The sequence below is a fragment of the Sceloporus occidentalis genome, unplaced genomic scaffold (assembly GCF_023333645.1).
Source record: "Sceloporus occidentalis isolate IW3139 unplaced genomic scaffold, rSceOcc1.0.p SCAF_1, whole genome shotgun sequence".
Taxonomy (NCBI): domain Eukaryota; kingdom Metazoa; phylum Chordata; class Lepidosauria; order Squamata; family Phrynosomatidae; genus Sceloporus; species Sceloporus occidentalis.
This window is the reverse complement of record NW_028316981.1, coordinates 3,098,495-3,120,718: the sequence shown is the minus strand read 5'-3', so window position 1 is coordinate 3,120,718 and position 22,224 is coordinate 3,098,495. Positions and strand designations below refer to the sequence as shown.

Sequence of the window (22,224 nt, the reverse complement as noted above, 5' to 3'; positions counted from 1 at the left end):
TCACCCCCTTCTTCCCCTCCTTTTCCTCCTCTGGCTCCCAGCTCCCTCTTCCAGACAAAGGCTCCCCAAGGCCCCCCTCCTTCTCCCCACTACAGTTTTCTCTCCCTTCCTGCCTCTCTAGGAACAGAGCTCTCTCCCCTTTGTAACCCTTGGAGGACTGACTCCCTTCCCTTCCTGCAAACCTTTGCTCTCCATTCCTTCCTGGCAGCTGGGAGGGAAGGAGAGGGAAACCCCCAGGAAGGAAGGGCTTCTTGTTTCCCAGAACAAGGTTCAATGGTGGGACTCCTTGCCACCAGAAGTAGCCTTGAGGCTGACAGGGGATTCTGACGTTGGGTTTCAGTCCTTCCCTCTCTCTCCTTTCTGGCTTCCAGGGAGCTCCAAGACGCCCCCCAATACCCCCCCTCTGCTTCCAGAGCCCCCCTGGAAACCCCTATCCTGGCAGAACCTCCCAGCCCTTCCTTCCTTCCCTTCCTGCTGGGCCAGCCTCCCAAGGGAGCCCCAGAAACTGCTGCTGGGGAAAATGGGACATATGATGCCAAAGGAAAGGGGGAGGGTTAATGGAAGTGCCAACAGCCAGAGTGGGAGCCCTGCTAGATGCCCAGCCCACTCTAGTTGGGTAGGGATGCAGTTCCCATCTTCCCCAGCCAGGAGTACCAAGAGCTAGCATCCAGTCCAGCCCCATTCTGCCATGCAGGAACTCTCAGGCAAAGCATACACAACAGATGGCCATCCAGCCTGTTTAAAGGAAGGAGACTCCACTACTCTCCATTGAGGGATTGCATTCCACTGTCAAACAGCACTGTCAAGAAGTTCCTCCTAATGTTGAGGTGGAATCTCTTTTCCTGCAGCTTGCATCCACTGTTCTGGGTCCTAGCCTCTGGAGGAGCAGAAAACAATCTTGCTCCCTCCTCAATATGACATCCCTTCAAATATTTAAACAGGGCTACCATATCACCTCTTAACCTTCTTTTCTCCAGGCTAAACATACTCAGCTCCCTAAGTCGTTCCTCATAGGGCATGGTTTCAAGACCCTTCACCATTTTAGTCGCTCTCCTTTGGACACGCTCCATCTCACATCTCTGCTTGCAAGGTGCCTGGTTCTGCGTTTGAGTTTCAGTCCTTTCTCTGCTGTCATCTAATGCCAAGATAGTGAACCCCTGGCCTGTGAAACACATGCACCACCATCCAGTTTGGAAGCTCCACCTGAATGTTCTCATGATCTCTAACCATTGAACAGACCTGTGGAGAAAAGACAAAATTATGCTAGGTTAGCAACAGCCAATCAGGAGTCAGCTGGCGACTGGCAATAGAACGTCGGCTGATAAGAGGAGAAGAATTCTGTTGCTGACAGTTGGAGTCGGAGAGGGTTTTGGTTCCAGACAGCGAGAGTCTGTGTGTGGAGATCCAGAGTTTAGGGACTGAGAGAGCTAAAATTTGGAAGAGAACGACTTACCTCTATGACAGGGTCTGATAGGAACAAGTTCACAAGTGAGGGACTTGGTTCTAATACAACACTCCAAGGGAGGGAGTGGCTGGTCTGATATCCTGGGGGATAGGGTTAGCCTGAGGGCTGGAACAGAAATGAGGTCAGGATAACAGTAAATGAGGACGATGTGAGGGTCCTAAGTGAGAGGAACTGGAATTATCTAGAGAGAGAGAGAGAGAGAGAAGTAGCAAAGTGTAACTAAGTTCAACAAAGTGAAGCAATAACAGGTGAACGCACCAACTGAACAAGTGAAACATTGTAAAAGTGTTTTCAAATAAAGTTTTATTTTTAATTACTTACATGCTTGTCCAGATCTGAAATAAGTAACCACGCTACTAAGTACCACCTGAAATCTAAAAAGGGAAAAATAAGCAGTTTGGGTGGTTCTCGTTACATAATTTGGTAGCAGCGGTGGGATAACAAAACCCATGGGGCTGCCACAATAAGAAAAAAGTGGGACTCACTGTGACAACACATTCCGGGGTGCTCTGTCCCTTCAATAAAAGTGTAGCTCACTGTCACGGCACTGTCCAGAAATGGGTGGAGGTGCTCTTTGCATACATCCCGCCCCCCACAGACATGGCAACAAACTCTTGGTGTATTTAATGTCAGGGACTCCCCTCCCAAAACTGCTTTGGATGTCCAGAAATGTAACATTAACATGATAGCACAGTGATGGTGAACCTTTTAGAGGCCGAGTGCCCAAACTGTAACCCAAAACCCACTTATTTACTGCAAAGTGCCATGTCCCTCTGGCTTTCTAGTAACAAACTCTGGCAAACTTTGCACTGGGGTGATGGCTCATGTGCCCACAGAGAGGGCTCTGAGTGCCACTTCTGGCATGCATGCCATAGGTTCGCCATCACTGTTAAACAAACCTAGAGCAACATGGCACATTTGGTAGGCTTGAGAGAGGTTCTCATTAGCCACAAATGCACCTGGCACTGTAAGTGCAAGGGGGGGGGGGAGACACTTAACCTGGTGCTTTTGAGACCAGATCCCTTACTGTGCCTTTTTTGAAGTTCCAGAGTGATCCAGGTCTTTGGTAGTGCGAGCACACTACTGACTCTATCTGGATCACACAGCAGCGGTAACGAGAGAGGCATTGCCGCCATTTTGAGTTGATCCAGTTTGAGTGTGAATGTTGCCCAGGTTTAAAATGGCACAGAAAGTTTCAGGAACGGAAAACGTAGTAGGAGCATCGATTTAGTATTGCTTCACCACGGCAATCCAGATCTCCTCGGGACAAAAAAGTAAGTGACAACAATACCTTGATCAAACAATCTAAATTAGAAAAAGTACCTCAAAATATATACTGTACCCATCTGTGTATCAAGATTTCTTTTTCTTGGACTGGTCGCTGGGATGAGGCAGGAAGACTTTCCTTGGTCTTCCCACCAAGAATAATATGGAAAATATGTGCCCACTCATTCTGAGAAAAATATGTTATTTATTTATTTATTTACATTATTTACAAAATAAATATAGCGAATAAATGGGATGTTATTGCTGAGCCTCTCTGTCAATTTTCTGACCACTACACACAGATATATATCTCTTTTTATCTGAGTTTAAATATGCACTGAATGACATCTATCCAATTCTGAAAAATCACCTTGGATGATCCTTCACACTCTATAGATTGGCATCTTTCAAGGAGGGAAGAGGACAAAATCTCTCACTGTGTCTTAGAAACCTTCCCCCCCAACTAGGAAAGGAGCATGCTTACAATACTTTACACATTTTGCTATTCACATTTAAAATCATGGCACCACTGCAATATGTTGTTGTTATTAATTGCTCTCAGTTCGACCCTGACTCATTGAAATTCTGTGGATGAGACAACTTCAAGACCGCCTGCCTTCCACAGCTCGATACTGCAGACTGAAACTATGTGTGAAAGAGATCTAGGAGTCCAAGTAGACCACACGTTGAACATGAGTCAACAGTATGATGTGGCAGCTCAAAAGGCCAACGCGATTCTAGGCTGCACCCACAGAAATATAGTGTTTAGATCAAGGGAAGTAATAGTGCCATTCTCTTCGTCCATGGTCAGGCCTCACCTGGAATACTGTGTCCATTTCTGGGCACCACACTTCCAAAAGGATGTTGAGAAGCTGGAGCGTGTCCAGAGAAGGACAACCAAAATGATGAAGGGTCTGGAACCATGCCTTATGAGGAGAGGCTTAGGGAGATAGGTATGTTTAGCCTGGTGAAGAGAAGGTGAAGAGGTGATATGCTAGCCTTGTTTAAAGAAGGCCCTCCCTCCTGGTCAACTGTCATCTTCTGGCCTGGGAGGGAGTGAAAGGACAGGCCCAACACCATTGGGCCCGGCCTCGATTAAGAAGAAAAGCCCTCTCTCCAGTCCATCTGCCTTGTTTCAGGCCTCAGAGGGAGAGAAGAACTGCCGAACCTGTTCCCCTTCCCCACCACCATTCCCTTCTCCTTTTGCGTCGGGTCTTTTTAGATTGTAAGCCTGAGGGCAGGGAACCGTTTAATTAAAATAATAATTGTAGGCCGCTCTGAGAGCCTTTAGGGCTGAAGGGCGGGGTATAAATACAGTAAATAAATAAATAAATATTTGAAGGGATGTCATATTGAGGATGGAGCAAGTTTGTTTTCCGCTGCTCCAGAGAATGGGACCCGGAGCAATGAATACAAACTACAGGAAAAGAGATAACACCTCAAAATTAGGAGGAATTTCCTGACAGTAAGAGCTGTTCGACAGTGGAACACGCTCCCTTGGAGTTCGCTTCTTTGGAGGTCTTTAAACAGAGGCTGGATGGCCATCTCTCGGGCTTGCTTTAATTGTGAGTTCCTAAATCACAGGTGGTTGAACTGGATGGCCCTTGTGGTCTCTTCCAGCTCTACGATTTTATGATTCAGATTTAGGTAAAATCAACTACTGTAGGTCCTGAAGGTCTAGAACAGGGGTTCCCAACCTGGGGGTCACCAGGTTGGGAATCCCCCCTGCCTCCCCCTCCCCTTTTCTCCACAGGTGCTAGCGCTAGCGCAGGCACCGCGCAGGGAAAAGGGGAGGGGGCGGGGCTCCCTCCTCTTTCCCTTCTCCCTGCAAAGGCTGGCCCTGGCACAGACACTCGCAAGGAGAAGGGGATGGGGGCGGGGCCTCCTCCTCCTCCTTCCCTCCCTTCCTGCGGCTGCCAGACAGCCGCGGGGAGGAAGGGATGGTCAGGGCTACCTTCTCCTCTTCTCCCTGCGGCTGCCAGGCAACCACGAGGAGAAGGGGACGGGACTGCAAGCCCCAGAGGCCTTTGCGGCCAGAAGTCCCGCCCCTTCTCCCCTGGTGGCCTCCCTAATTGATTGGGAGGCTGGGAAGGGGCTGGACTTCTGACCACAAAGCCTGCTGAAGCTTGTAGGTGGCTGGAAGTCCCGCCCCTTCCTGGCCTCCCAATCTATCAGGGGGGTCACGGGCGGGACTTTCCTCCCCAATGGGGGTCGCAGCCCAACAAAGGGTGGGAACCGCTGGTCTAGAAAAAAGCCAGCATGAAAGAGACAGCCATGACAAACAGAATTCATTGGATTTTGGATTTACAGCTCTGTGATTCTATGAAATCCAGGCCTGTGACTGCTCTGATTGAGTCTATCGATCTGGCATGCAGTCTTCTACTACCCTCAGACTTTCCTAGCATTATTGTAATTTCTAATAAGTCATGCCTTCTCATGCTGTGGACAAATCAGAACAGCCTCATAGAATCAAAGAGTTGGAAGAGGCCTCAAGGGCAATCCAGTCCATTCCCCTGCCATGCAGGAATATACAATCAAATAGCAAGTACATTTCTATACCACATATCAGTGCACTTAAGCACTCCCTTAAGCTGTTTACAATGTATAAGCTAATTGCCCCCTACAAGCTGGGTATTAATTTTAGCAACCTTGGCACGATGCAAGCCTGAGTTGAGCCTGAGCCCCTGGCTGGTACTGAACTCACAACCATGGTTTGTGAGAAAGTGGCTGCAGTATAGGCATTTAACCACTACACCACTAGGACTCGTCAATCTTAGCATGCGTTAGAATGGTATCTTATATATTTGCCAGAAGACAATGAAAAAAAAGGTAACAGAAAAAGTTGCAAAGTTCTTTTTTTCTGCCATCAAAACCCAAAGGATGGTCTTCCTGGTACAAATTATATGAGGTGCTAAATGGGATTCAATAGCCTTAGAAGCAGGAGAGATATCTAAGGTTTTTTGTGGGGTTTTGGGGCTATGTGGCCATGTTCTAGCAGAGTTTCTTTCTGACGTTTCGCCAGCATCTGTGGCTGGCATCTTCAGAGAATGCTTTGCCTGGAAAAATTGGGTGTATATATACGGTGTGAGCCTGGAAATGCAGGAGTGATTTGCATGTGTATTGTTCTGTGTTGATGGCTGGCCTCAGCCTGGGAGGATAATGCAAACGAGGATTAATGTCTGCTATTTTTTTATTATTATATTATTATTTTGCATTAGCCTCCCAGGCTGAGGCCAGCCATCAGCACAGAATAATACACATGCAAATCACTCCTGCATTTCCAGGCTCACACAGTATATATACACCCAATTTTTCCAGGCAAAGCATTCTCTGAAGACGCCAGCCACAGATGCTGGTGAAAAGTCAGAAAGAAACTCTGCTAGAACATGGCCACATAGTCCGAAAAACCCACAAAAAACTATGGATGCCGGCCATGAAAGCCTTCGACTTTACATTGGATATCTAAGGCTTGCTTACTTTGGCTGCACAATATATATATATATATATATATATATATGAGAGAGAGAGAGAGAGAGAGAGAGAGAGAGAGAGAGAGAGAGGAGGTAACACCCCAGAGGACACGATCAATATTCAAGAAGACCTTAATAGATTAGAAAGCTGGGCCAAAGGTAACAAAATGAATTTCAACACAGTGTAATGTAAGGTATTGAACTTAGGCCAGAAAAATGAAATGCATAGATATAGGATGGCGGACACCTGGCTTAACGAGATTATGTGTGAAAGGGATCTAGGAGTCCTAGTAAACCAAAAGTTGAACATAGAGACTAGAACACAGAACAATGGATGCAAGCTACAGGAAAAAGATTCAACCTCAACATTAGGACAGTAAGCGCTGTTCAACAGTGGAACACTCATTCCCAGAGTGTGGTGGACTCTCCTTCTTTGGAGGTCTTTAAACAGAGAGTTGATGGCCATCTGCCGGGGATAATAATAAATAAAATAAAAATTTTATTTGTATACCGCCCTTCCTATGATCAGGGCAGTGAACAGCACATTACAATACAACAACCATATACAATACAATAAAAACAACTATTAAAAATACTAAAACCCCATCAACCAGCTACCATTGCTGTCAGAAAGGGGGAGACTAGCTGGAACTTGTGTCAGGGATGCTTTGTGATTTCCTGCATGGCAGGTTATTGGACTGAATAGCCCTTGTGGTCTCTTCCAAGTCTATGATTCTATATCTTTTATATTTTATAACCTATGTTTAGGCTAAATATTTTATATTTTTTAATCATATTTGTTTTGTCATGAATTTTAAACACATTTTACTAAGCCGTTTTTAAAATCCATTTATTTGCACTTAATTATACCCCACTGTTCTATTTTAATATGTTTTTTCCCTTCAATATGGAATACTTACATTTTTGTGTATAGGTGTATATAATTGTTGGGGTGTTTTGGTTGGTTTTGTTGCAGTTGTGTTTTCATTGTTTTGCCTTATGGTTTGTTAACTGTAATAAAGGCTTTGATTTGATTTGAATCAAGGCATCTTCAACAGACTGCCATCCAGCCCCTGTTAAAAGACCTGCAAAGAAGGAGACTCCACCACACTGTGAGAGAGTGTTTTCCACTGTTAAGTTCTTACTCTCAGGATGTTCATCCTAAAATTCATGTAGTTTGTATCCATTGCTCCGTGTCCTAGTCTCCGGATCGGCAGAAAACATGCTATGAAGAAAAAAAAAGGGCTTCTAATGGTTTTAGAAGACAGAATCTAGATTAACTGCCTCACCAAACACTTCTACTTTCTCTCCAGTGTGAATAATCTGATGCCTTAAAAGGGTTGAATCTTGGGCAAAAAAATGTCCACAGTGCTGACACTGATATGGTTTATCTCCTGTGTGGATTCTCACATGTCTCTCAAGGTGTGAATTCCGAGCAAAACATTTTCCACACTGATGGCATCTGTAAGGTTTCTCTCCCGTGTGGATTCTCTGATGAGTCACAAGGACTGATTTGTCAGCAAAACATTTTTCACACTCCTGGCATTTGTATGGTTTCTCTCCTGTATGGACTCTCTCATGAGTGATAAGGTGTGACTTTTCAGCAAAACGTTTTCCACAGTACTGGCATTCATATGGTTTCTCTCCTGTGTGGACTCTATGATGAGTCCCAAGATCTGACTTCTGAGCAAAACATTTCCCACACTGCTGGCACCTGTAGGGTTTCTCTCCCGTATGGACTCTCTTGTGAGTGATAAGGTGTGAATTGTCAGCAAAACATTTCCCACAATAGTGGCATTCATATGGTTTCTCTCCTGTATGGACTCTCTGATGCCTCAAAAGGACTGACCTGTGAGCAAAACATTTTCCGCACAGCTGGCATTTGTATGGTTTCTCTCCTGTGTGGATTCTCAAGTGAGTGTCAAGATGTGAATTTCGAGAAAAACATTTCCCACAGTGCTGGCATTTGTAAGGTTTATCTCCTGTGTGAACTCTCTGATGCATTCCAAGAACTGACTTCTGAGCAAAACATTTCCCACACTGCTGGCATTTGTAGGATTTCTCTCCTGTGTGGACTTTCAAGTGAATGTCGAGGTGTGAATTCCGAGCAAAGCATTTTCCACAAAGCTGGCATTTGTAAGGTTTCTCTCCTGTGTGGACTTTCTGATGCCTCAAAAGAACTGACTTGTGAGCAAAACATTGTTCACACTGCTGACATTTGAATGGTTTCTCTCCTGTGTGGACTCTGAGGTGACTTTCAAGGTGTGACTTCTGAGCAAAACGTTTCCCACACTGCTGGCATTGGTATGGTTTCTCTCCTGTGTGGATACTCTGATGAATCAAAAGGTCTCCTATAAAGTACAAGGACAGACAAGACTTAATATTGGTGTTCAGAGAGGAAGGACCTCTGAAAGCAACGATGGAGCTAAGCAAGCTCAAGAAAAAAAAGAAACATCAGAAAAAAGGAGCTTCTGCATCCCCTTTCCCTCTCTCCACAGAGGTTAGTCACAGTTGCTAAATGGAACTCCTTGATAGGCCTGAAAATATACAAATATCAGCCAGTTTGCACCAGTTCACTCAAACCAATAATTAAAAATGTTCAGGTTCACAGCTGCCTGTCAATACATGATGCACCGTGTGTGTGTGTGTGTGTGTGTGTGTGTGTGTGTGTGTGTGTGTGTGTGTAAAACTGGAGGGTGGGGAAAAGAGATGACAATGAGATGCTGAAGGTGAGATGATAAAGTGGTACAGATGGGCATGATGGCAGGTGGGAAAGCTGACGAGGGGAGGAAGATGTGAAGAGTGATCAGGCATGCAGGAGCAAGAAGGGTGGAGAAGGAAAGCAAAGCAAAGCTGGAGGCATGAGCCAATTCACCTGCAGGAGAAGCTTCCAACTGAGTAAGTCTGTTAAAACTGAAAAGGGGCAGGATGTGTATGCAGACAAATTGTGTGGTGTTTAATTGAGAGAGGGAGGGGAGGTGAGACTGTTAACACTGGACAAGTGGTACTGTTGCTTTTGGGATGGGGAGCGGGGAAGAACATACATCTGTCTTTGTGCTTGTCAGGAGTTTTGCTTGTGTGTGTGCATATATGCTCATCCTCATCAGGGTTTTTGGCTACACAAACATGTACACATTTGAAGGGGGGGGGGGGAAATCCTCTTGTTTATTATTTTAAATAACGCAACTGGACCTGAAGACCAAGCACTTCCTTTGAAACTATAAGATGAGGATGGGCAAGTGTTGGAGATTAGGGGGCCACACTGGACCCCAAGAGAATCTCGGGGGGCATTCTCCATTGTACCTCCTGAAAAAAAATTGAAAAATACCTTGCTCCTAAATATCCTCTAACTTCCCTTAACTGTTTTAGGAGGCCCTTTTCCCAGGAGGAAGTTGGGGCCTAAAAGGGCCAAAAACTTTGCAAAATTGCTCTGGGATGTGCTGAGGGCGTTTGACGAGAGGAAAAAACCCTTTAACAGCCATGATTTATACCTACAAAATTCTAGGATTGGCAGTTTAGGGAGAAGTATTTAGACTCTTCAACTGAAGAGCCCTAGTGCTGCACTAAATTACAAATCCAAAGATTCCACAGGATGTTGCTGTGACAATTAAAGTAGAATCATGGTGCCATGACATTGTAGTATGAAAGGACCTTCAGTCTCCATAGACGGGCAGTGGGTACATGTTCCTTACCCAGGGAGGACACATTCTCATAGTTTTCCATCATGACATCCTTGTACAAAGATCTTTGGTTCTCATCCAGCAGATCCCATTCCTCCTCTGTGAAATACACAGCCACATCCTCAAAGGTCACCTTTGAGAGAAAGAGAAAAAAAGAGTAAGAGAAAACAGCCCTCATCCAAAGAGAAACTCCTCAGATGTGGAGGAAAACACATACTTTTAAATATTCCCTCATCTCTTTCTATTAACTCCTTGCACCTTGAATAGCACATGAGGAAGGAAAAAAGGTTACATACTGGCTCCCTGATGAGCTAGCTTTCTCATGTAAAAGGCAATTTTATTTAACAAGTAGCAGATTTTCCACATAGGTCCTCCCACTCTGCATTACTAGCTGGAATGTGTCCAGAGCAGCATTGCCCAATCTAGTGTCCTCTATATATTTCAGCTATTTGGACACATTAGTCAAATTATTTTGGCAATGAAGACAGAGAGCACCACAAGCATCTCCTCCCATTCCTGGCAGTAAAAATGAAAGAACAAGAAATCAAATACATAGCAGTTACTGCCTTTCATGAGGCTCAAAACCAGTTCATTGAGTCAGCCGCCTCCCTCCACCAAAGAGATGGCACCAGCTCTGCCTTAACAGCCATGGATTCAAAGCTAATGCAAGGACAGAGCCTTCCTCAGTTTCCTGCGTCTTGAATAGTGCATGAGGGGAAAGACAAGCTTACAGACCTGCTTCCCAACTTTCTCATGGGAAGGGAGATTTAATATAGTACTTGAGAGTTCTTCCACATATGTCTTCCAAACATCCATTACTAATGAGCATTTATTGTGTCCTGCAGATGTTTGGGATTTACAGTTCCTTAAGTTCCAGTTGTTACATTAGTGGAACTATTTTGGCAGATAATCCCAAAAGGATCTCTTTCCATTCCTGGCAGTAAAAATACGAGAACATAAATGCATCTGAGGAAGTAGATTGAAGTCTACAAAAGCTCATGTTGCCAATTTTTTTCTTTCAGTTAGTCTCAAAGGTGCTAAAAGATCTCTTTACGAATTAATTAAACAGTTAGAAATGGCTGTTTCTCATGAGCCTCAAAGCCAGCAGCCTGTGTCTTCTGCTTCCCTCCACCAAAATGGGGACCCCAAACCTGCCTAAGAGCAATCCATTCAGTGCTAACATGGACAGGTTTGGTGTCCCCATTTTTGTGGAGGGAGGCAGCAGACCTAGACTGCTGGCTTTGAGATGCATGACAAACAGCTATTTCTAACTGTTTAATTAGTTGTGCTTGCATTTTTACGGCCAGAAATGGAAAGAGATCCTTCTGGGATTCTCTGCTTTACCTGCCAAAATAGTTCCACTAATGTAACAACTGGAAGCCCCATTGACATGACAGGCTGAACCCTGTCCCACATCTAGCCCTGATTGGCAGTTACTGCAGGAAAGAGATGGCATCTGGCCATCCATCACACCCCAGATTGTCAAATCAAGGATTTAATTAATGGGAGGGAGAATTGAACAACACTCTGGGAGAGGGAAATCCTTCTGCCCTTTGTATCAACATTTTCGGACCCTCTATTGCAGAACCCTCCCAGTGGCTCCATCACAAAGGAGAAAGAGGTGAAGGTTAACCTGTTCCAATGGCATCTTTCCTGCAGTTTCTTCCATGGAGGAGGAATTCAGTGGAGACTCTCCTCGCTCCCTGTTTGGAGACCTGGCAGGCCTATCCTGGACCTCTGGCTACCTGCAGAAGGTACAAAAGAAGCTGTTTCACATGTGCATACATTTAGATGGTTTTCTATAGACCACCAATAGGACAACCAGATATTGCAAATTAGAGAGCTAATCGAGCCTGTACTTTCCCTAGAAGACAAAGTGATGACATGGAAAAGAGAAGGAGCACACTATAGATGGACTGATTCACGGAAGCCACAATGCCACTTATTAGAATCATAGAATCATAGACTCATAGAGTTGGAAGAGACCACAAGGGCCATCCAGTCCAACCCCCTGCCATGCAGGAAATCCAGATCAAAGCATCCCCGACAGATAGCCATCCAACCTCTGCTTAAAGACCTCCAAAGAAGGAGACTCCACTACACTTCGAGGGAGTTTGTTCCACTGTCGAACAGCCCCCTTACTGTCAGGAAGTTCCTCCTAATGTTGAGGTGGAATCTCTTTTCCTGCAGCTTGGATCCATTGTTCCTGGTCCTGTTCTCTGGAACAGCAGAAAACAAGCTTGTTCCCTCCTCAATGTGACACCCCTTTAAATATTTAACCAGGGCTATCATATCACCTCTTAATCTTCTTTTTTCCAGGCTAAACATCCCCAGCTCCCTAAGTCGTTCTTCATAGGACATGGTTTCCAGACCATAGATCATGGATTCTAATAAGTGAGTGCTGGGAGTTGTAGTCTGCCAAAACCTGGAGGACTACAGGATTCCCACCCCTGCCTTAAGGCTAATTTGTTGTTTTGTCTAAGGGGCCAATGGGAGGTGCAGTTCTTAAACATTTGGAGGACCACAGAATGTCTAACTAAAGCCATATTTATACCTAAAATATAGCCCCAAGCAATGAACTATCTTGACAAGTAACAAAGGTTGGATGTTCTTTCCCAGGAATTGACAATGGGATGGCTTTAATTTTAGTGTAACAAGAACAGTGATTTGATCAGGATATCCCTGAGATGGATTGATGAGGAAGTTTGGCTGGGGACACAACAAGGGGTAGGCAGAGAAGTTGGGTTACTGCTTTGGGTGTGAGGAGATCCTTTGTCTCAAGTTGCAAGGGGAAATGGAGATGACTTGGAGGAAGAAAGCAGCAATTGATACACCCATCTGGATTTTATTGTCTTGTTTACCTTGGTGTGTACATGCTTGCAGACATGCTTCTTTTCTCCTGGGAATCTGAATCCTGAAAGGTCATAAATTTCTCAAAAACAGGCTATCTGCAGATATGAAATATAGGGCCAAGAATACATTTTGCAGGGTGTGGACCGGTGGAGTGTGTCCCTGTTCATCATGCTGGACCTCTCGGGGATTTCAATACCATTGACCATGGTATCCTTCTGAGTCGCCTCTCTGAGATGGGGCTTGGAAGTACTGTCCTACAGTGACTCCATTTTTTCCCAGAGGGGCACTCTCAGCAGGCGGTGCTGGGGGATTCCTTTTCAACTCCTTGGCTACTGACCTGTGCGATCCCTCAGGGTTCAGTATTGTCCCCTAGGCTTTTTAACATCTACATAAAACAGCTGGGAGAGTTTGTCCAAAGTTTGGTGTAAGGTATCACCACTACAGGGCGCAATACAAGGCGTTGGTCGCGACCTATAAAGCCCTAAATGGCTTGGGCCCAGAGTACTTGGAGGACCGCCTCTCCCCATACAATCCGCCCCGCACTCTCAGGTCAGGAGGGAGACAACTTCTGCGAGTTCCTGTGACGAGATTTGTAATAACTTCGCAGAGGGCTTTTTCGGTCGCTGCCCCGCAGTCCTGGAACTCTCTCCCTATCAAGCTCCGCTCAGCCCTCTCCCTTGAGTCCTTTAAGAAGAATTTGAAGACCCATTTGTTTCGGCAAGCTTTCCCTACCATGTCTTGAATTGTTATCTGCTCCTGTAATGATTTCTGATCGTGTCTTAGCTAGGGGGTTTTATTGATGTTTTTATTGGTTTTAAGTTAGGAATGAATGATGGCTTTTATGATGTTGTATGGTTTTATCTTGGGGGGTTCCTATGTTATATAATGTATTGTTATTGTTTTTGTTATTATTGTTAACCGCCGTGATCATTGGAACGGCGGTATATAAATAAACCTTCATTCATTCATTCATTCATACAGTGATGACAGCCAGGTCTATCACTCATTTCCACTTAATTCCAGGAAAGCTGTAAACTGGTATCTGACAGCTGTAACTGAACAAATGAGGGCAAACAAACTGAAGTTTAATCCAGACAAAGCAGAGCTGCTCCTGGTCAATCAAGACAGATCCAGGAATAGGGGTTCAGCCTGTGTTGGATGGGGTTACACTCTCCCTGAATAGTCAGGTTCACAGTTCGGGGGTACTCCTGGATTCAGCTCTGAGCAAGTTTCAGCAGTGACCAGGAGTACTCTTGCACAGTTAAAGCTAGTGAATCAAAGCTAGTGTGTCCATAATAGAGACGTCAGATCTGGCCAAGGTGGTACATGTCTTAGTTACATCCTGTGGAGCTGCATTTGAAAAGTGCTCAGAAACTTCACTTTGCCAGTCCATTTCTGGGTACAATTTAAAGTGTTTGTTTTGACTTATAAAACCTATACGGCTTGGGTCCAGGTTATTTGATGGACCCTATCTCCCTTTATTAACCCAGTGCTAAGATTGTCTGGGGAAGCCCTTCCTTCTGTCCCACCACTCTCTAGGCTCATTTGGTGGGAACAAGGGAAAGGACCTTCTCCATGGCTACTCCCAGGCTCTGGAACTCCTTCCCTAGAGAGGTCAGGATGGCCCCATTCCTGCTCTCCTTTTGGCAGCAGTTAAAAATATTTCTGTGCTGTCAGGATTTTTAAATGGATGAGGATTGGGTTTTTAAATGCTGTGAAAGTCAGAGTAAGGTTTTTATACAGTTTTTAAATAATTTTTTACTATTTTAATGCATAAATGTTTTAACTTTTAAAATTATTTTTAAAACTTTATACCTTTTTAATGCTTTTCTGTTGTTTTAAATTGTACTGTTTTAAATTTGCCGTTTACTGCCTTGAGAATTTGGAGAAAGGTGAGATATAAGATAATAATAATAATAATAATAATAATAATAATGTGCAAAAGTAGTTTGCATTCTTAGGGCTCCATCTGGTGGCAGTGAATTCCACAGTCTATTCATGTGCTGGGAGAAGAGGGCTCTCTTTTCTCCTTCACTAGGTCCCAGTTTCTTCCTATATTGTGGGATGCAGGCAGTGGATTCAGAGACAAAATCAGAAGCAAGAAGGCACCTCTCACACACAAACACGCCAGAAGGAAAGAGACAGCAGACTTATAGATTTATATGTTTGTAATCAATTCATGTGATGCACTCCTGGTTGAGTGCGCCAGAGACTGTCTACTAGTCTACTCTGGCTGCCTCCTGCTACATTCTGGAATTTGCAGTTTAGGGAGGGGTACCTGTATGTAGAATTGTCAGCCAGGGAGCTCTTAGACCTCACTGAACTACAAATCCAGAATGCAACAGGAGGCACCCAGAACAGTAAAAGTGGAATAGAAGTGCTATAAGAGTGTAATGCGGTATTATGGCAGGACAAGGAGCAGTCGATTCAAGCTACAGGAAAGAAGGGCTTTTAATTTATTTATTTTTAAATGGGTAATTTAGCAAATGAAAAACAGTGTTAAAAGTCCACAACATACTGCAGGAATAAACCAATTAGAGACTGCTTCAACTGCCCTGGCTGAGTGGTAGGGAATTCTGGGAACTGTCATTTTCTGAGACACTTAGCATTCTTTCTCAGAGAGTGCTCTGGTGTCAGAGCAAACAACAATTCCCAGAATTCCCTAGCACTGAGCCAGGGCAGTTAAAGCGGTCTCAAACTGGACTACTTCTTTTTAAATTTTAAAATGATCTTTATTTTATTATAATTATATTTTTACAGGTGATATACAAATAGTTTATTAACAATAATAATGCTGGTGAAGTTACAACTAAAGAAAAAGAGATAAAAAGGCTGAAGGAAAGAAGAAAGAAAGAAATAGAAAAAGAAAAGGAGAAAAAACAAACAAGCAAAAAACATATTAGCATACTAAATAATATTAATATTAATAATAGGAAAAAACCTATAACAAAATACTATCACCCCATCCACACACCACCGATGATAAACATATATTTTATATAAAGATAAAACTATTAGACTTCCAATCCATATAATTTACAGTTGATTACATCTATCCAGAGGACAGGATCAAAATTCAAGAAGACCTTAACAGATCAGAAAGCTGAGCCAAAGCTAACAAAATGAACTTCAACAGGGAGAAATGTAAGATACTGAGGTTAGGTAGAAAAAAATGAAATGCATAGATACAGGAGGGGGGGTCACCTGGCTTAGTAAAACTACATGTGAAAGAGATCTAGGAGTCCCAACAGACCACAAGTTGAACATGAGTCAATTATGAGTAAATTAGCTTACTTGCTAATTAGCTTACTTGCTGTTCACCGCTATGATCTTTGGAATAGCGGTATATAAATAAAACAAATTATTATTATTATTATTATTATTATTATTATTATTAACAGTGTGATGTGGCAGCAAAAAAGGCCAATGTGATTCTAGGCTGCATCAATAAAAGTATAGTGTTTAGATCAAGGGAAGTAATAGTGCTTCTCTATTCTGCCTTGATCAGGCCTCACCTGGAATAATCCTGTGTCCAGTTCTGGGCACCACAATTCAAAAAGGATGTTGACAAGTTGGAGTGTTTCCAGAGGGTGACTGAAATGATGAAGGGCCTGGAAATCATGTCTTATGAGGAAAGACTCAGGGAGCTGAGGATGTTTAGCCTGGAGAAGAGATGGTTGAGAGGTAATATGATTGCCCTGTTTAAGTATTTGAAGGGATGCCATATTGAGGAGGGAGCAAGATTGTTTTCTGCTGCTGCAGAGAACAGGACCCAGAACAATGGATGGAAGCTCCAGGAAAAGAGATCCCACCTCAACATTAAGAGGAACCTCCTGACAGTAAGAGCTGTTCAACAGTGGAACAAACTCCTTCAGAGTGTAGTGAAGTCTCCTTCCTTGGAGGTCTTTAAACAGATGGCTATCTGTTGGGGATGCTTTGATTGAGAGTTCCTGCATGGCAGAAGGGGGTTGGACTGGATGGCCCTTGATTCTATCATTACTTTTATCCTTCTCAATATCAGCTTCTAACCCAGTGGTCCTCAAACTGTGCCGTTTAAGGGATTTTGGACTTCAGCTCCCAGAATCTCACACTACTGGCCAATGTGGCTGAGGCTTCTGGGAGCTGAAGTCCATAATAATAATAATAATAATAATAATTTTACTTGTTATTCGCTTCTTCTCACGGCTCAAGGCAGGTTATAACATAGTTAAAGCACAATGGTGACATAACTAACATACATATATTAAGTTGCATCTCTAAGCAATATTCATATCACAATATGTAGGATAATAATTCAATATAAAATTCATGTTTAAAATTAATTATTGAAAGTTGTCTTTCTTAAAGGGCACAGTTTGGGGACCCCTGATACTCGGAAACAATAACGACTTTAACAGATACAAAGCCAATAAATGACCATTAGATAGTGAATCCTTCTCAGCTTCTTCATATATTCCATCAATGGTTTCCATAAATACCCTTAAATCCCTCCCTCTTAAGTAGACTGGCCAATTTCACTGCTTCTACCAGTTCCATCATTATACAAACTGGATTATTATCTTTTAATTATAAATGTTTATTAAATTTTCAGACAAAACAGACATACAATTATTTAAAATGACTAAGGAACATATATACATGTCTGACGGACAAGAAAAAACAAACAAACAAGAACTCTTAACATCTTAGACTCCTAAAAGACTTCAGTGATTCATAAACTCGTCTTTCTTTCTGTATATCCTCTTTCAAATTAAATTTTCTGAGCTGTTTACTCTTCCTGTTTCTGCAGCTTTATATAAATCTTATATTTATAATACAACATCAATCATATGATAAAGTCTTACAACATTTATCTCCTATTCTTAGTTATCTTCCCCTGCTTAATGCTATATATCTATTGAGAGGTCATTCCCCCATTTCTTCTATTTTTACATTTATTTTTACATTCATATTTTCTTCCAGCACCTTCAGCAACAGGATTCCTGGCTTAAACTCTAAGCTATACCCAGCATTTCCCTTATGCTCCCATGTATTTCTTTCCCAGTGGCCTGTTACAGACTGCCAAAATAAAGCTACTTTGTGTCTCTTTGGAGGTATGCTGTTTAAATGATGCATGGGTCCTAAAAGTCTGGAGGTTGCACCAAAGCCACACTCCATTCCTAAGCACCGGAGTGTAGCTTTTGGTGCAGCTTCCGGATTCTTAGGATGCATGCATCATTTAAACAGCATACCTCCAAAGAGACCCAAAGCAGCTTTATTTTGGCAGTCTGTAACAGGCCAGTGTTTCTCTGCCTCCATCACACATGAAAGGAAGGAAGGAAGGCTCTTTCTCTCTCCCACATTCCCAGCAACACATTTCCTGGACTGTCTTTCTGAAGTGTGTGTTTTGCTTTGGACCAAAGTTTAAAAGCCAGTTTAAACCCATGTTTATACAACACTTTCCCATTTGGGGGGAATAAGACCCAGGCTAGCTTCCTCCCACAACCCAAATTCTACCAACATTAAGAAAAAGGGCTTCCAGGGGGGAGCTCTTTGTGCATTTCTCCCTTTCCTTCCTTCTTTCTGGGGAGCTGTCTCTTTCCAAAGGGGCTTTATTACCTGGGACCCTCCTCAGAGGTTCTGCAGGAAGAAAAGCAGCCCCTTCCCTCAGGAGCAACGAGTTCAGATTCCTAGAGAGGCTCATGGGGCGAGGAGGAGGACTAGAAGATGGCCGCCCTTCTGACCTCACTTCCGCTGAGGGGAGGAGGAGGGATGGAGGGAAGTACCCACATTCCTTGCCAGGTTGGGCGAAGGATGATGATGATGATGATGATGATGATGATTTACCTTTATTTATGAAGCGCTGTCAATTTACACAGCGCTACATACACACTTTTTAATTAGAAGGTTCCCTGCCCTCAGGCTTACAATCTAAAAAGACATGACACAGAAGCAGAAGGGGAAGGTGGTGGGGCTAGTAGGCTAATACATATCAAGTACATAGAAATACAAGGATGGGGTGAGATGATGGGGGCCTGAGGAACCTTTTCAGTGGGGCTGGAGAAGGGAAGGCAAGGCAGGAACTCTCCCCTTCTCCTCTGTCTTTCCAAAGCCCCCCTTGAGGCTGTGGGCACCCCAGGAAGGCTGGGGGGCAGCTGGGGGGTTTTCCTTTAGGGAGCCTTGCGGGGAGGGTGGGGTTGAAGGAGCCAAGAAGCCCCCCTTCCTCTCCTCTCTCAAGGGTCTAAGGAAGAGTGTGGGGTGGTATGTCTCTCCTGCAAGAAGCCTTGGGGGGCTGGAGGGGGAGCAAGAAAACCCCCCCTTCTCCCTTCCCAAGACACCTCTCTGGCTGCCAATAACATCCTTGTGGGGGGGGGTTGACTCTGGGTCAGAGAGGGGTCTTTCCTGAGGCTGGGGGGGGGGGGGGGCTGTCATGGGATGCCAGAAGCCCAGCATGGCCACGGTTTAAAAAAATGGGGGGGGGGGGGAGGGAGAAGGAAGTTTTCTCAAGAGGAGAGAGTTGCTGCTTCCCAGAGGAAGGAAATGGGGGGTCAAGGGGGGTGAGGAGACACCCCCCAACCACCATATTCCTGAAAAAGGAGAGCAGATCTTGGGTGTCCTTCTGGGGAGAAAGAGAGAAGAGGCTGATGGAGGGAGGAGGATTGGGAGGGGGGAGAAGATAGCAAGAGGCCTGATGCAGGAGGGACTGGAAGGAGGAGGAATGGAGGCACTTGTGTCCCTAGGGTTGGTGTCACCTCCCCCCCCCCTCCATTGGCCTCTTCCCATACCACTCCATACAGAATCCTGCTTTTTGCACTAATGTTACTCATAAATCCCAATTCCTATATTACCAATGAGTGTAATGCTAATAGTCGTGACCTAAACAACTAGCAAAATTAAAATTATACCTTCAAAGTATAATATCATGTTCACAACCTAAATGTATTTAGATATACATAGTGGAGATATGGTTAAAATGTGATGAAAATTTTAAAAAGTATAAAAATTCAACATTTTCTAATTTTTAATTTTGTTTTGCAATTTTAATTTTAAAAAACTGTGGGCCTCTCCTTTCTCCTTCCACTGAGCTTCACCCCACTCCCACCATCTCTTAAAGCATTTTAAAGGGAAGCAGGTCAAGTAGCCCCTTTCTGCCAAAAGGTAGGTGTTGGAGGAGCATTGGTGCCACACACCCCCTCAAGGTGTCACCTGGTGCAGTCGCCACCTCCTGCACCCCCTAGTGACACCACTGATGGATGGAAGTGTTACCTTGGGACGTACTGAAGCAAATGACAATACTTGCCTATGGGGAAAAATTGGGGAATACCTGCCCATAGAGATACATTGTGGGGAATACATGGCCATTTGGAAACATTCAAGAATACTTGCCCACAGGGATACACTGGGGATTACCTGCCCATAGGGAAACATAGGAAACATTTGCTATGTTTCTCTATGGGCACGTGTTCTCCAATGATTCTCTGTGGGCAAGTTTGGCTTCTCTATGAGAAAGTGCTATCATTTGTTTTAATGCAAAGTCCTCCCCCACCCAAATACTACCTTGCTTTGAAGTTCTTCCTGGTTCCCTTTCTCCCTGCAGAGTTCACTCATGGTGGGGGAGATCCTTACATAATGGGGGGAGAAGAGGGAAAGGAAGTGGGGTTAAAACCAACCTCCTTCCCATTTTGCCTTTCCCTAATAACCTCCAGATACACCCATCCAGACCTGGGCTGCAGGTTAGAGGAGGGGAGCCAGCAGGTTCAAATGCAATATACTGTAAATCAACCTTGAAGTCAATTGACTGTATAATTCTTAGCATTTACCAAATAGCTTCCACTCATACCTTCTGTCAAGCTACATTCAGCATTCCATAGTCCTGGTAAAGTCCTGACCTAAATTCACTTATATACAACTGTTGGTCTTAATGAGTTAGTTTAGCAGAGTGGCAGGCTAATTGTGCTAATTAACAATTGAACGATTTACCAAAAAACAAACACCCTTCTCCAAATGCATCCCTTCATTATGTCCTGCAAGGGTTTGACTATTTAAATGATGAATCCAGAGAGATTCCATCTGGAATAGAATTAGATTCTTACCCTGCTTAGATTTAATGTGAACAGCCTCCAAAACTCCAAATTTAAGTGAATTGGAAGAATGTTTAGATGTAAAAAATAATATATGCCTAACTAAGTTCTTAACTGTGCTTCTGTTTTCCAAAATCTGTGTCCTCAAAGAACAATAAGTCTGGTGGTTGGGTTATAGTGCCAGAAGCAATGATTAATAATTTCCACAGACATTATTGAAATGAGAATCTAACATGGTTTCACAGCTTTTGGTAATCACAGCTTTTAGTTAAAAAACAAACAAACCAATAATGGGTAACTTGTGAGAGGAAAGAAAGTGATGGACCCTGTCTCTGAATTGTTAAGGAAGATACCATTTACTACTTAAAACACAAGGGTGCATTAAGTCCAGCTTTACTCTGTGATATCCTTGTCCTCTGAGCTATATCTCAAGGATATGAGCCTCCCTAAGGTTTCCACTACCACTATTAGCTTAGCCATCAATTGAACCAGATGAAGAGAAGAGGGTGATCTTCACTACTTGATCAAAAGTTGTGGTCATATGATCCCTGCCTTCTTAGATGGTAGGAGGCACTTAAACCTATTTGGATGGCTCCTTCACAGCAGATCAGAACAAACTTTCATGGTATGTACTAGTGTTCTTTCTACCTCATATTTAGGACCTGAGGAAAGAAAGATAATGGAATCCTAGAGTTGGAAGAGATCCCAAGGGCCATCTAGTCCAACCCCTTGCCATGCAGGAACTCTGTTCCACTGTTGAACAGCCCTTACTGTCAGGAAGTTCCTCCTAATGTTGAGGTGGAATCTCTTTTCATGTAGCTTGCTTCCATTGTTCCGTGTTCTAGTCTCTGAAGCAGCAGAAAATAATTTTGCTCCATCCTCAATATGACATTCCTTCAAATACAATCCATCACCCCCATACATGGGGGATCCGTTCCGGACACCCTGCGAATGGGGAAAAGCGTGTATGCTCAAGCCCCATTGTGCTTGCGGCAGTGCATACTTGCAGCGGTGCAGGTACGTGCCCCATTCTGCTGCGGCTTGCCTTCCGCACAAGCTCAAAGCTGCAGAAGGCAAGCCCGCGTATAGGGAGGGCCGACTGTATTTAAACATGGGTCATATCACCTGTTAACTTTCTCTTCTCCAGGCTAAACATATCCTGATTTTCATCTGGCATGCTTTCCAGACTCTTTACCATGTTAGTCACCCTCCTTTGAATATGCTCCAGCTTGTCAACATCTTTTTTGAATTGTGGTGCCCAGAACTGGATCCAGTATTCCCAGTAGGGCCTGACCAAAGCAGAATAGAGTGGCACTAGTACTTCCTTTGAGCTAGACACTATATGTCTGTTGATGTAGCCTAGAATTGCATTGGCCTTTTTAGCTGCCCCATCACCCTATGGACTCATTTTCAACTTGTTGTCTACTAGG

General features: G+C 43.9%; 1 protein-coding gene and 1 long non-coding RNA gene across 2 annotated transcripts in view; both read right to left on the bottom strand.

Moving 5' to 3' along the window:
* Positions 1 to 6,294: 6,294 nt before the first annotated feature.
* The window catches only part of LOC149320388 (uncharacterized), a 31,847-nt gene continuing 15,917 nt past the window's right edge, over positions 6,295 to 22,224 (bottom strand). Inside the window, exons 6-8 of the mRNA XM_089499592.1 lie at positions 11,515 to 11,622; positions 9,894 to 10,014; positions 6,295 to 8,552 (exon numbers count right to left, since the gene is read on the bottom strand). Of these exons, the coding sequence (XP_089355718.1) occupies positions 7,459 to 8,552; positions 9,894 to 10,014; positions 11,515 to 11,622 (1,323 nt within the window). The 3' untranslated portion in view covers positions 6,295 to 7,458. The remainder of the gene's footprint in view (positions 8,553 to 9,893; positions 10,015 to 11,514; positions 11,623 to 22,224) is intronic.
* Positions 15,185 to 18,384, bottom strand: LOC149320389 (uncharacterized). Its single transcript, XR_016278978.1, has 3 exons — positions 18,333 to 18,384; positions 16,250 to 16,396; positions 15,185 to 15,566 (listed from the first exon to the last, which is right to left on the bottom strand). It is a non-coding gene; the product is annotated as an uncharacterized LOC149320389 (long non-coding RNA).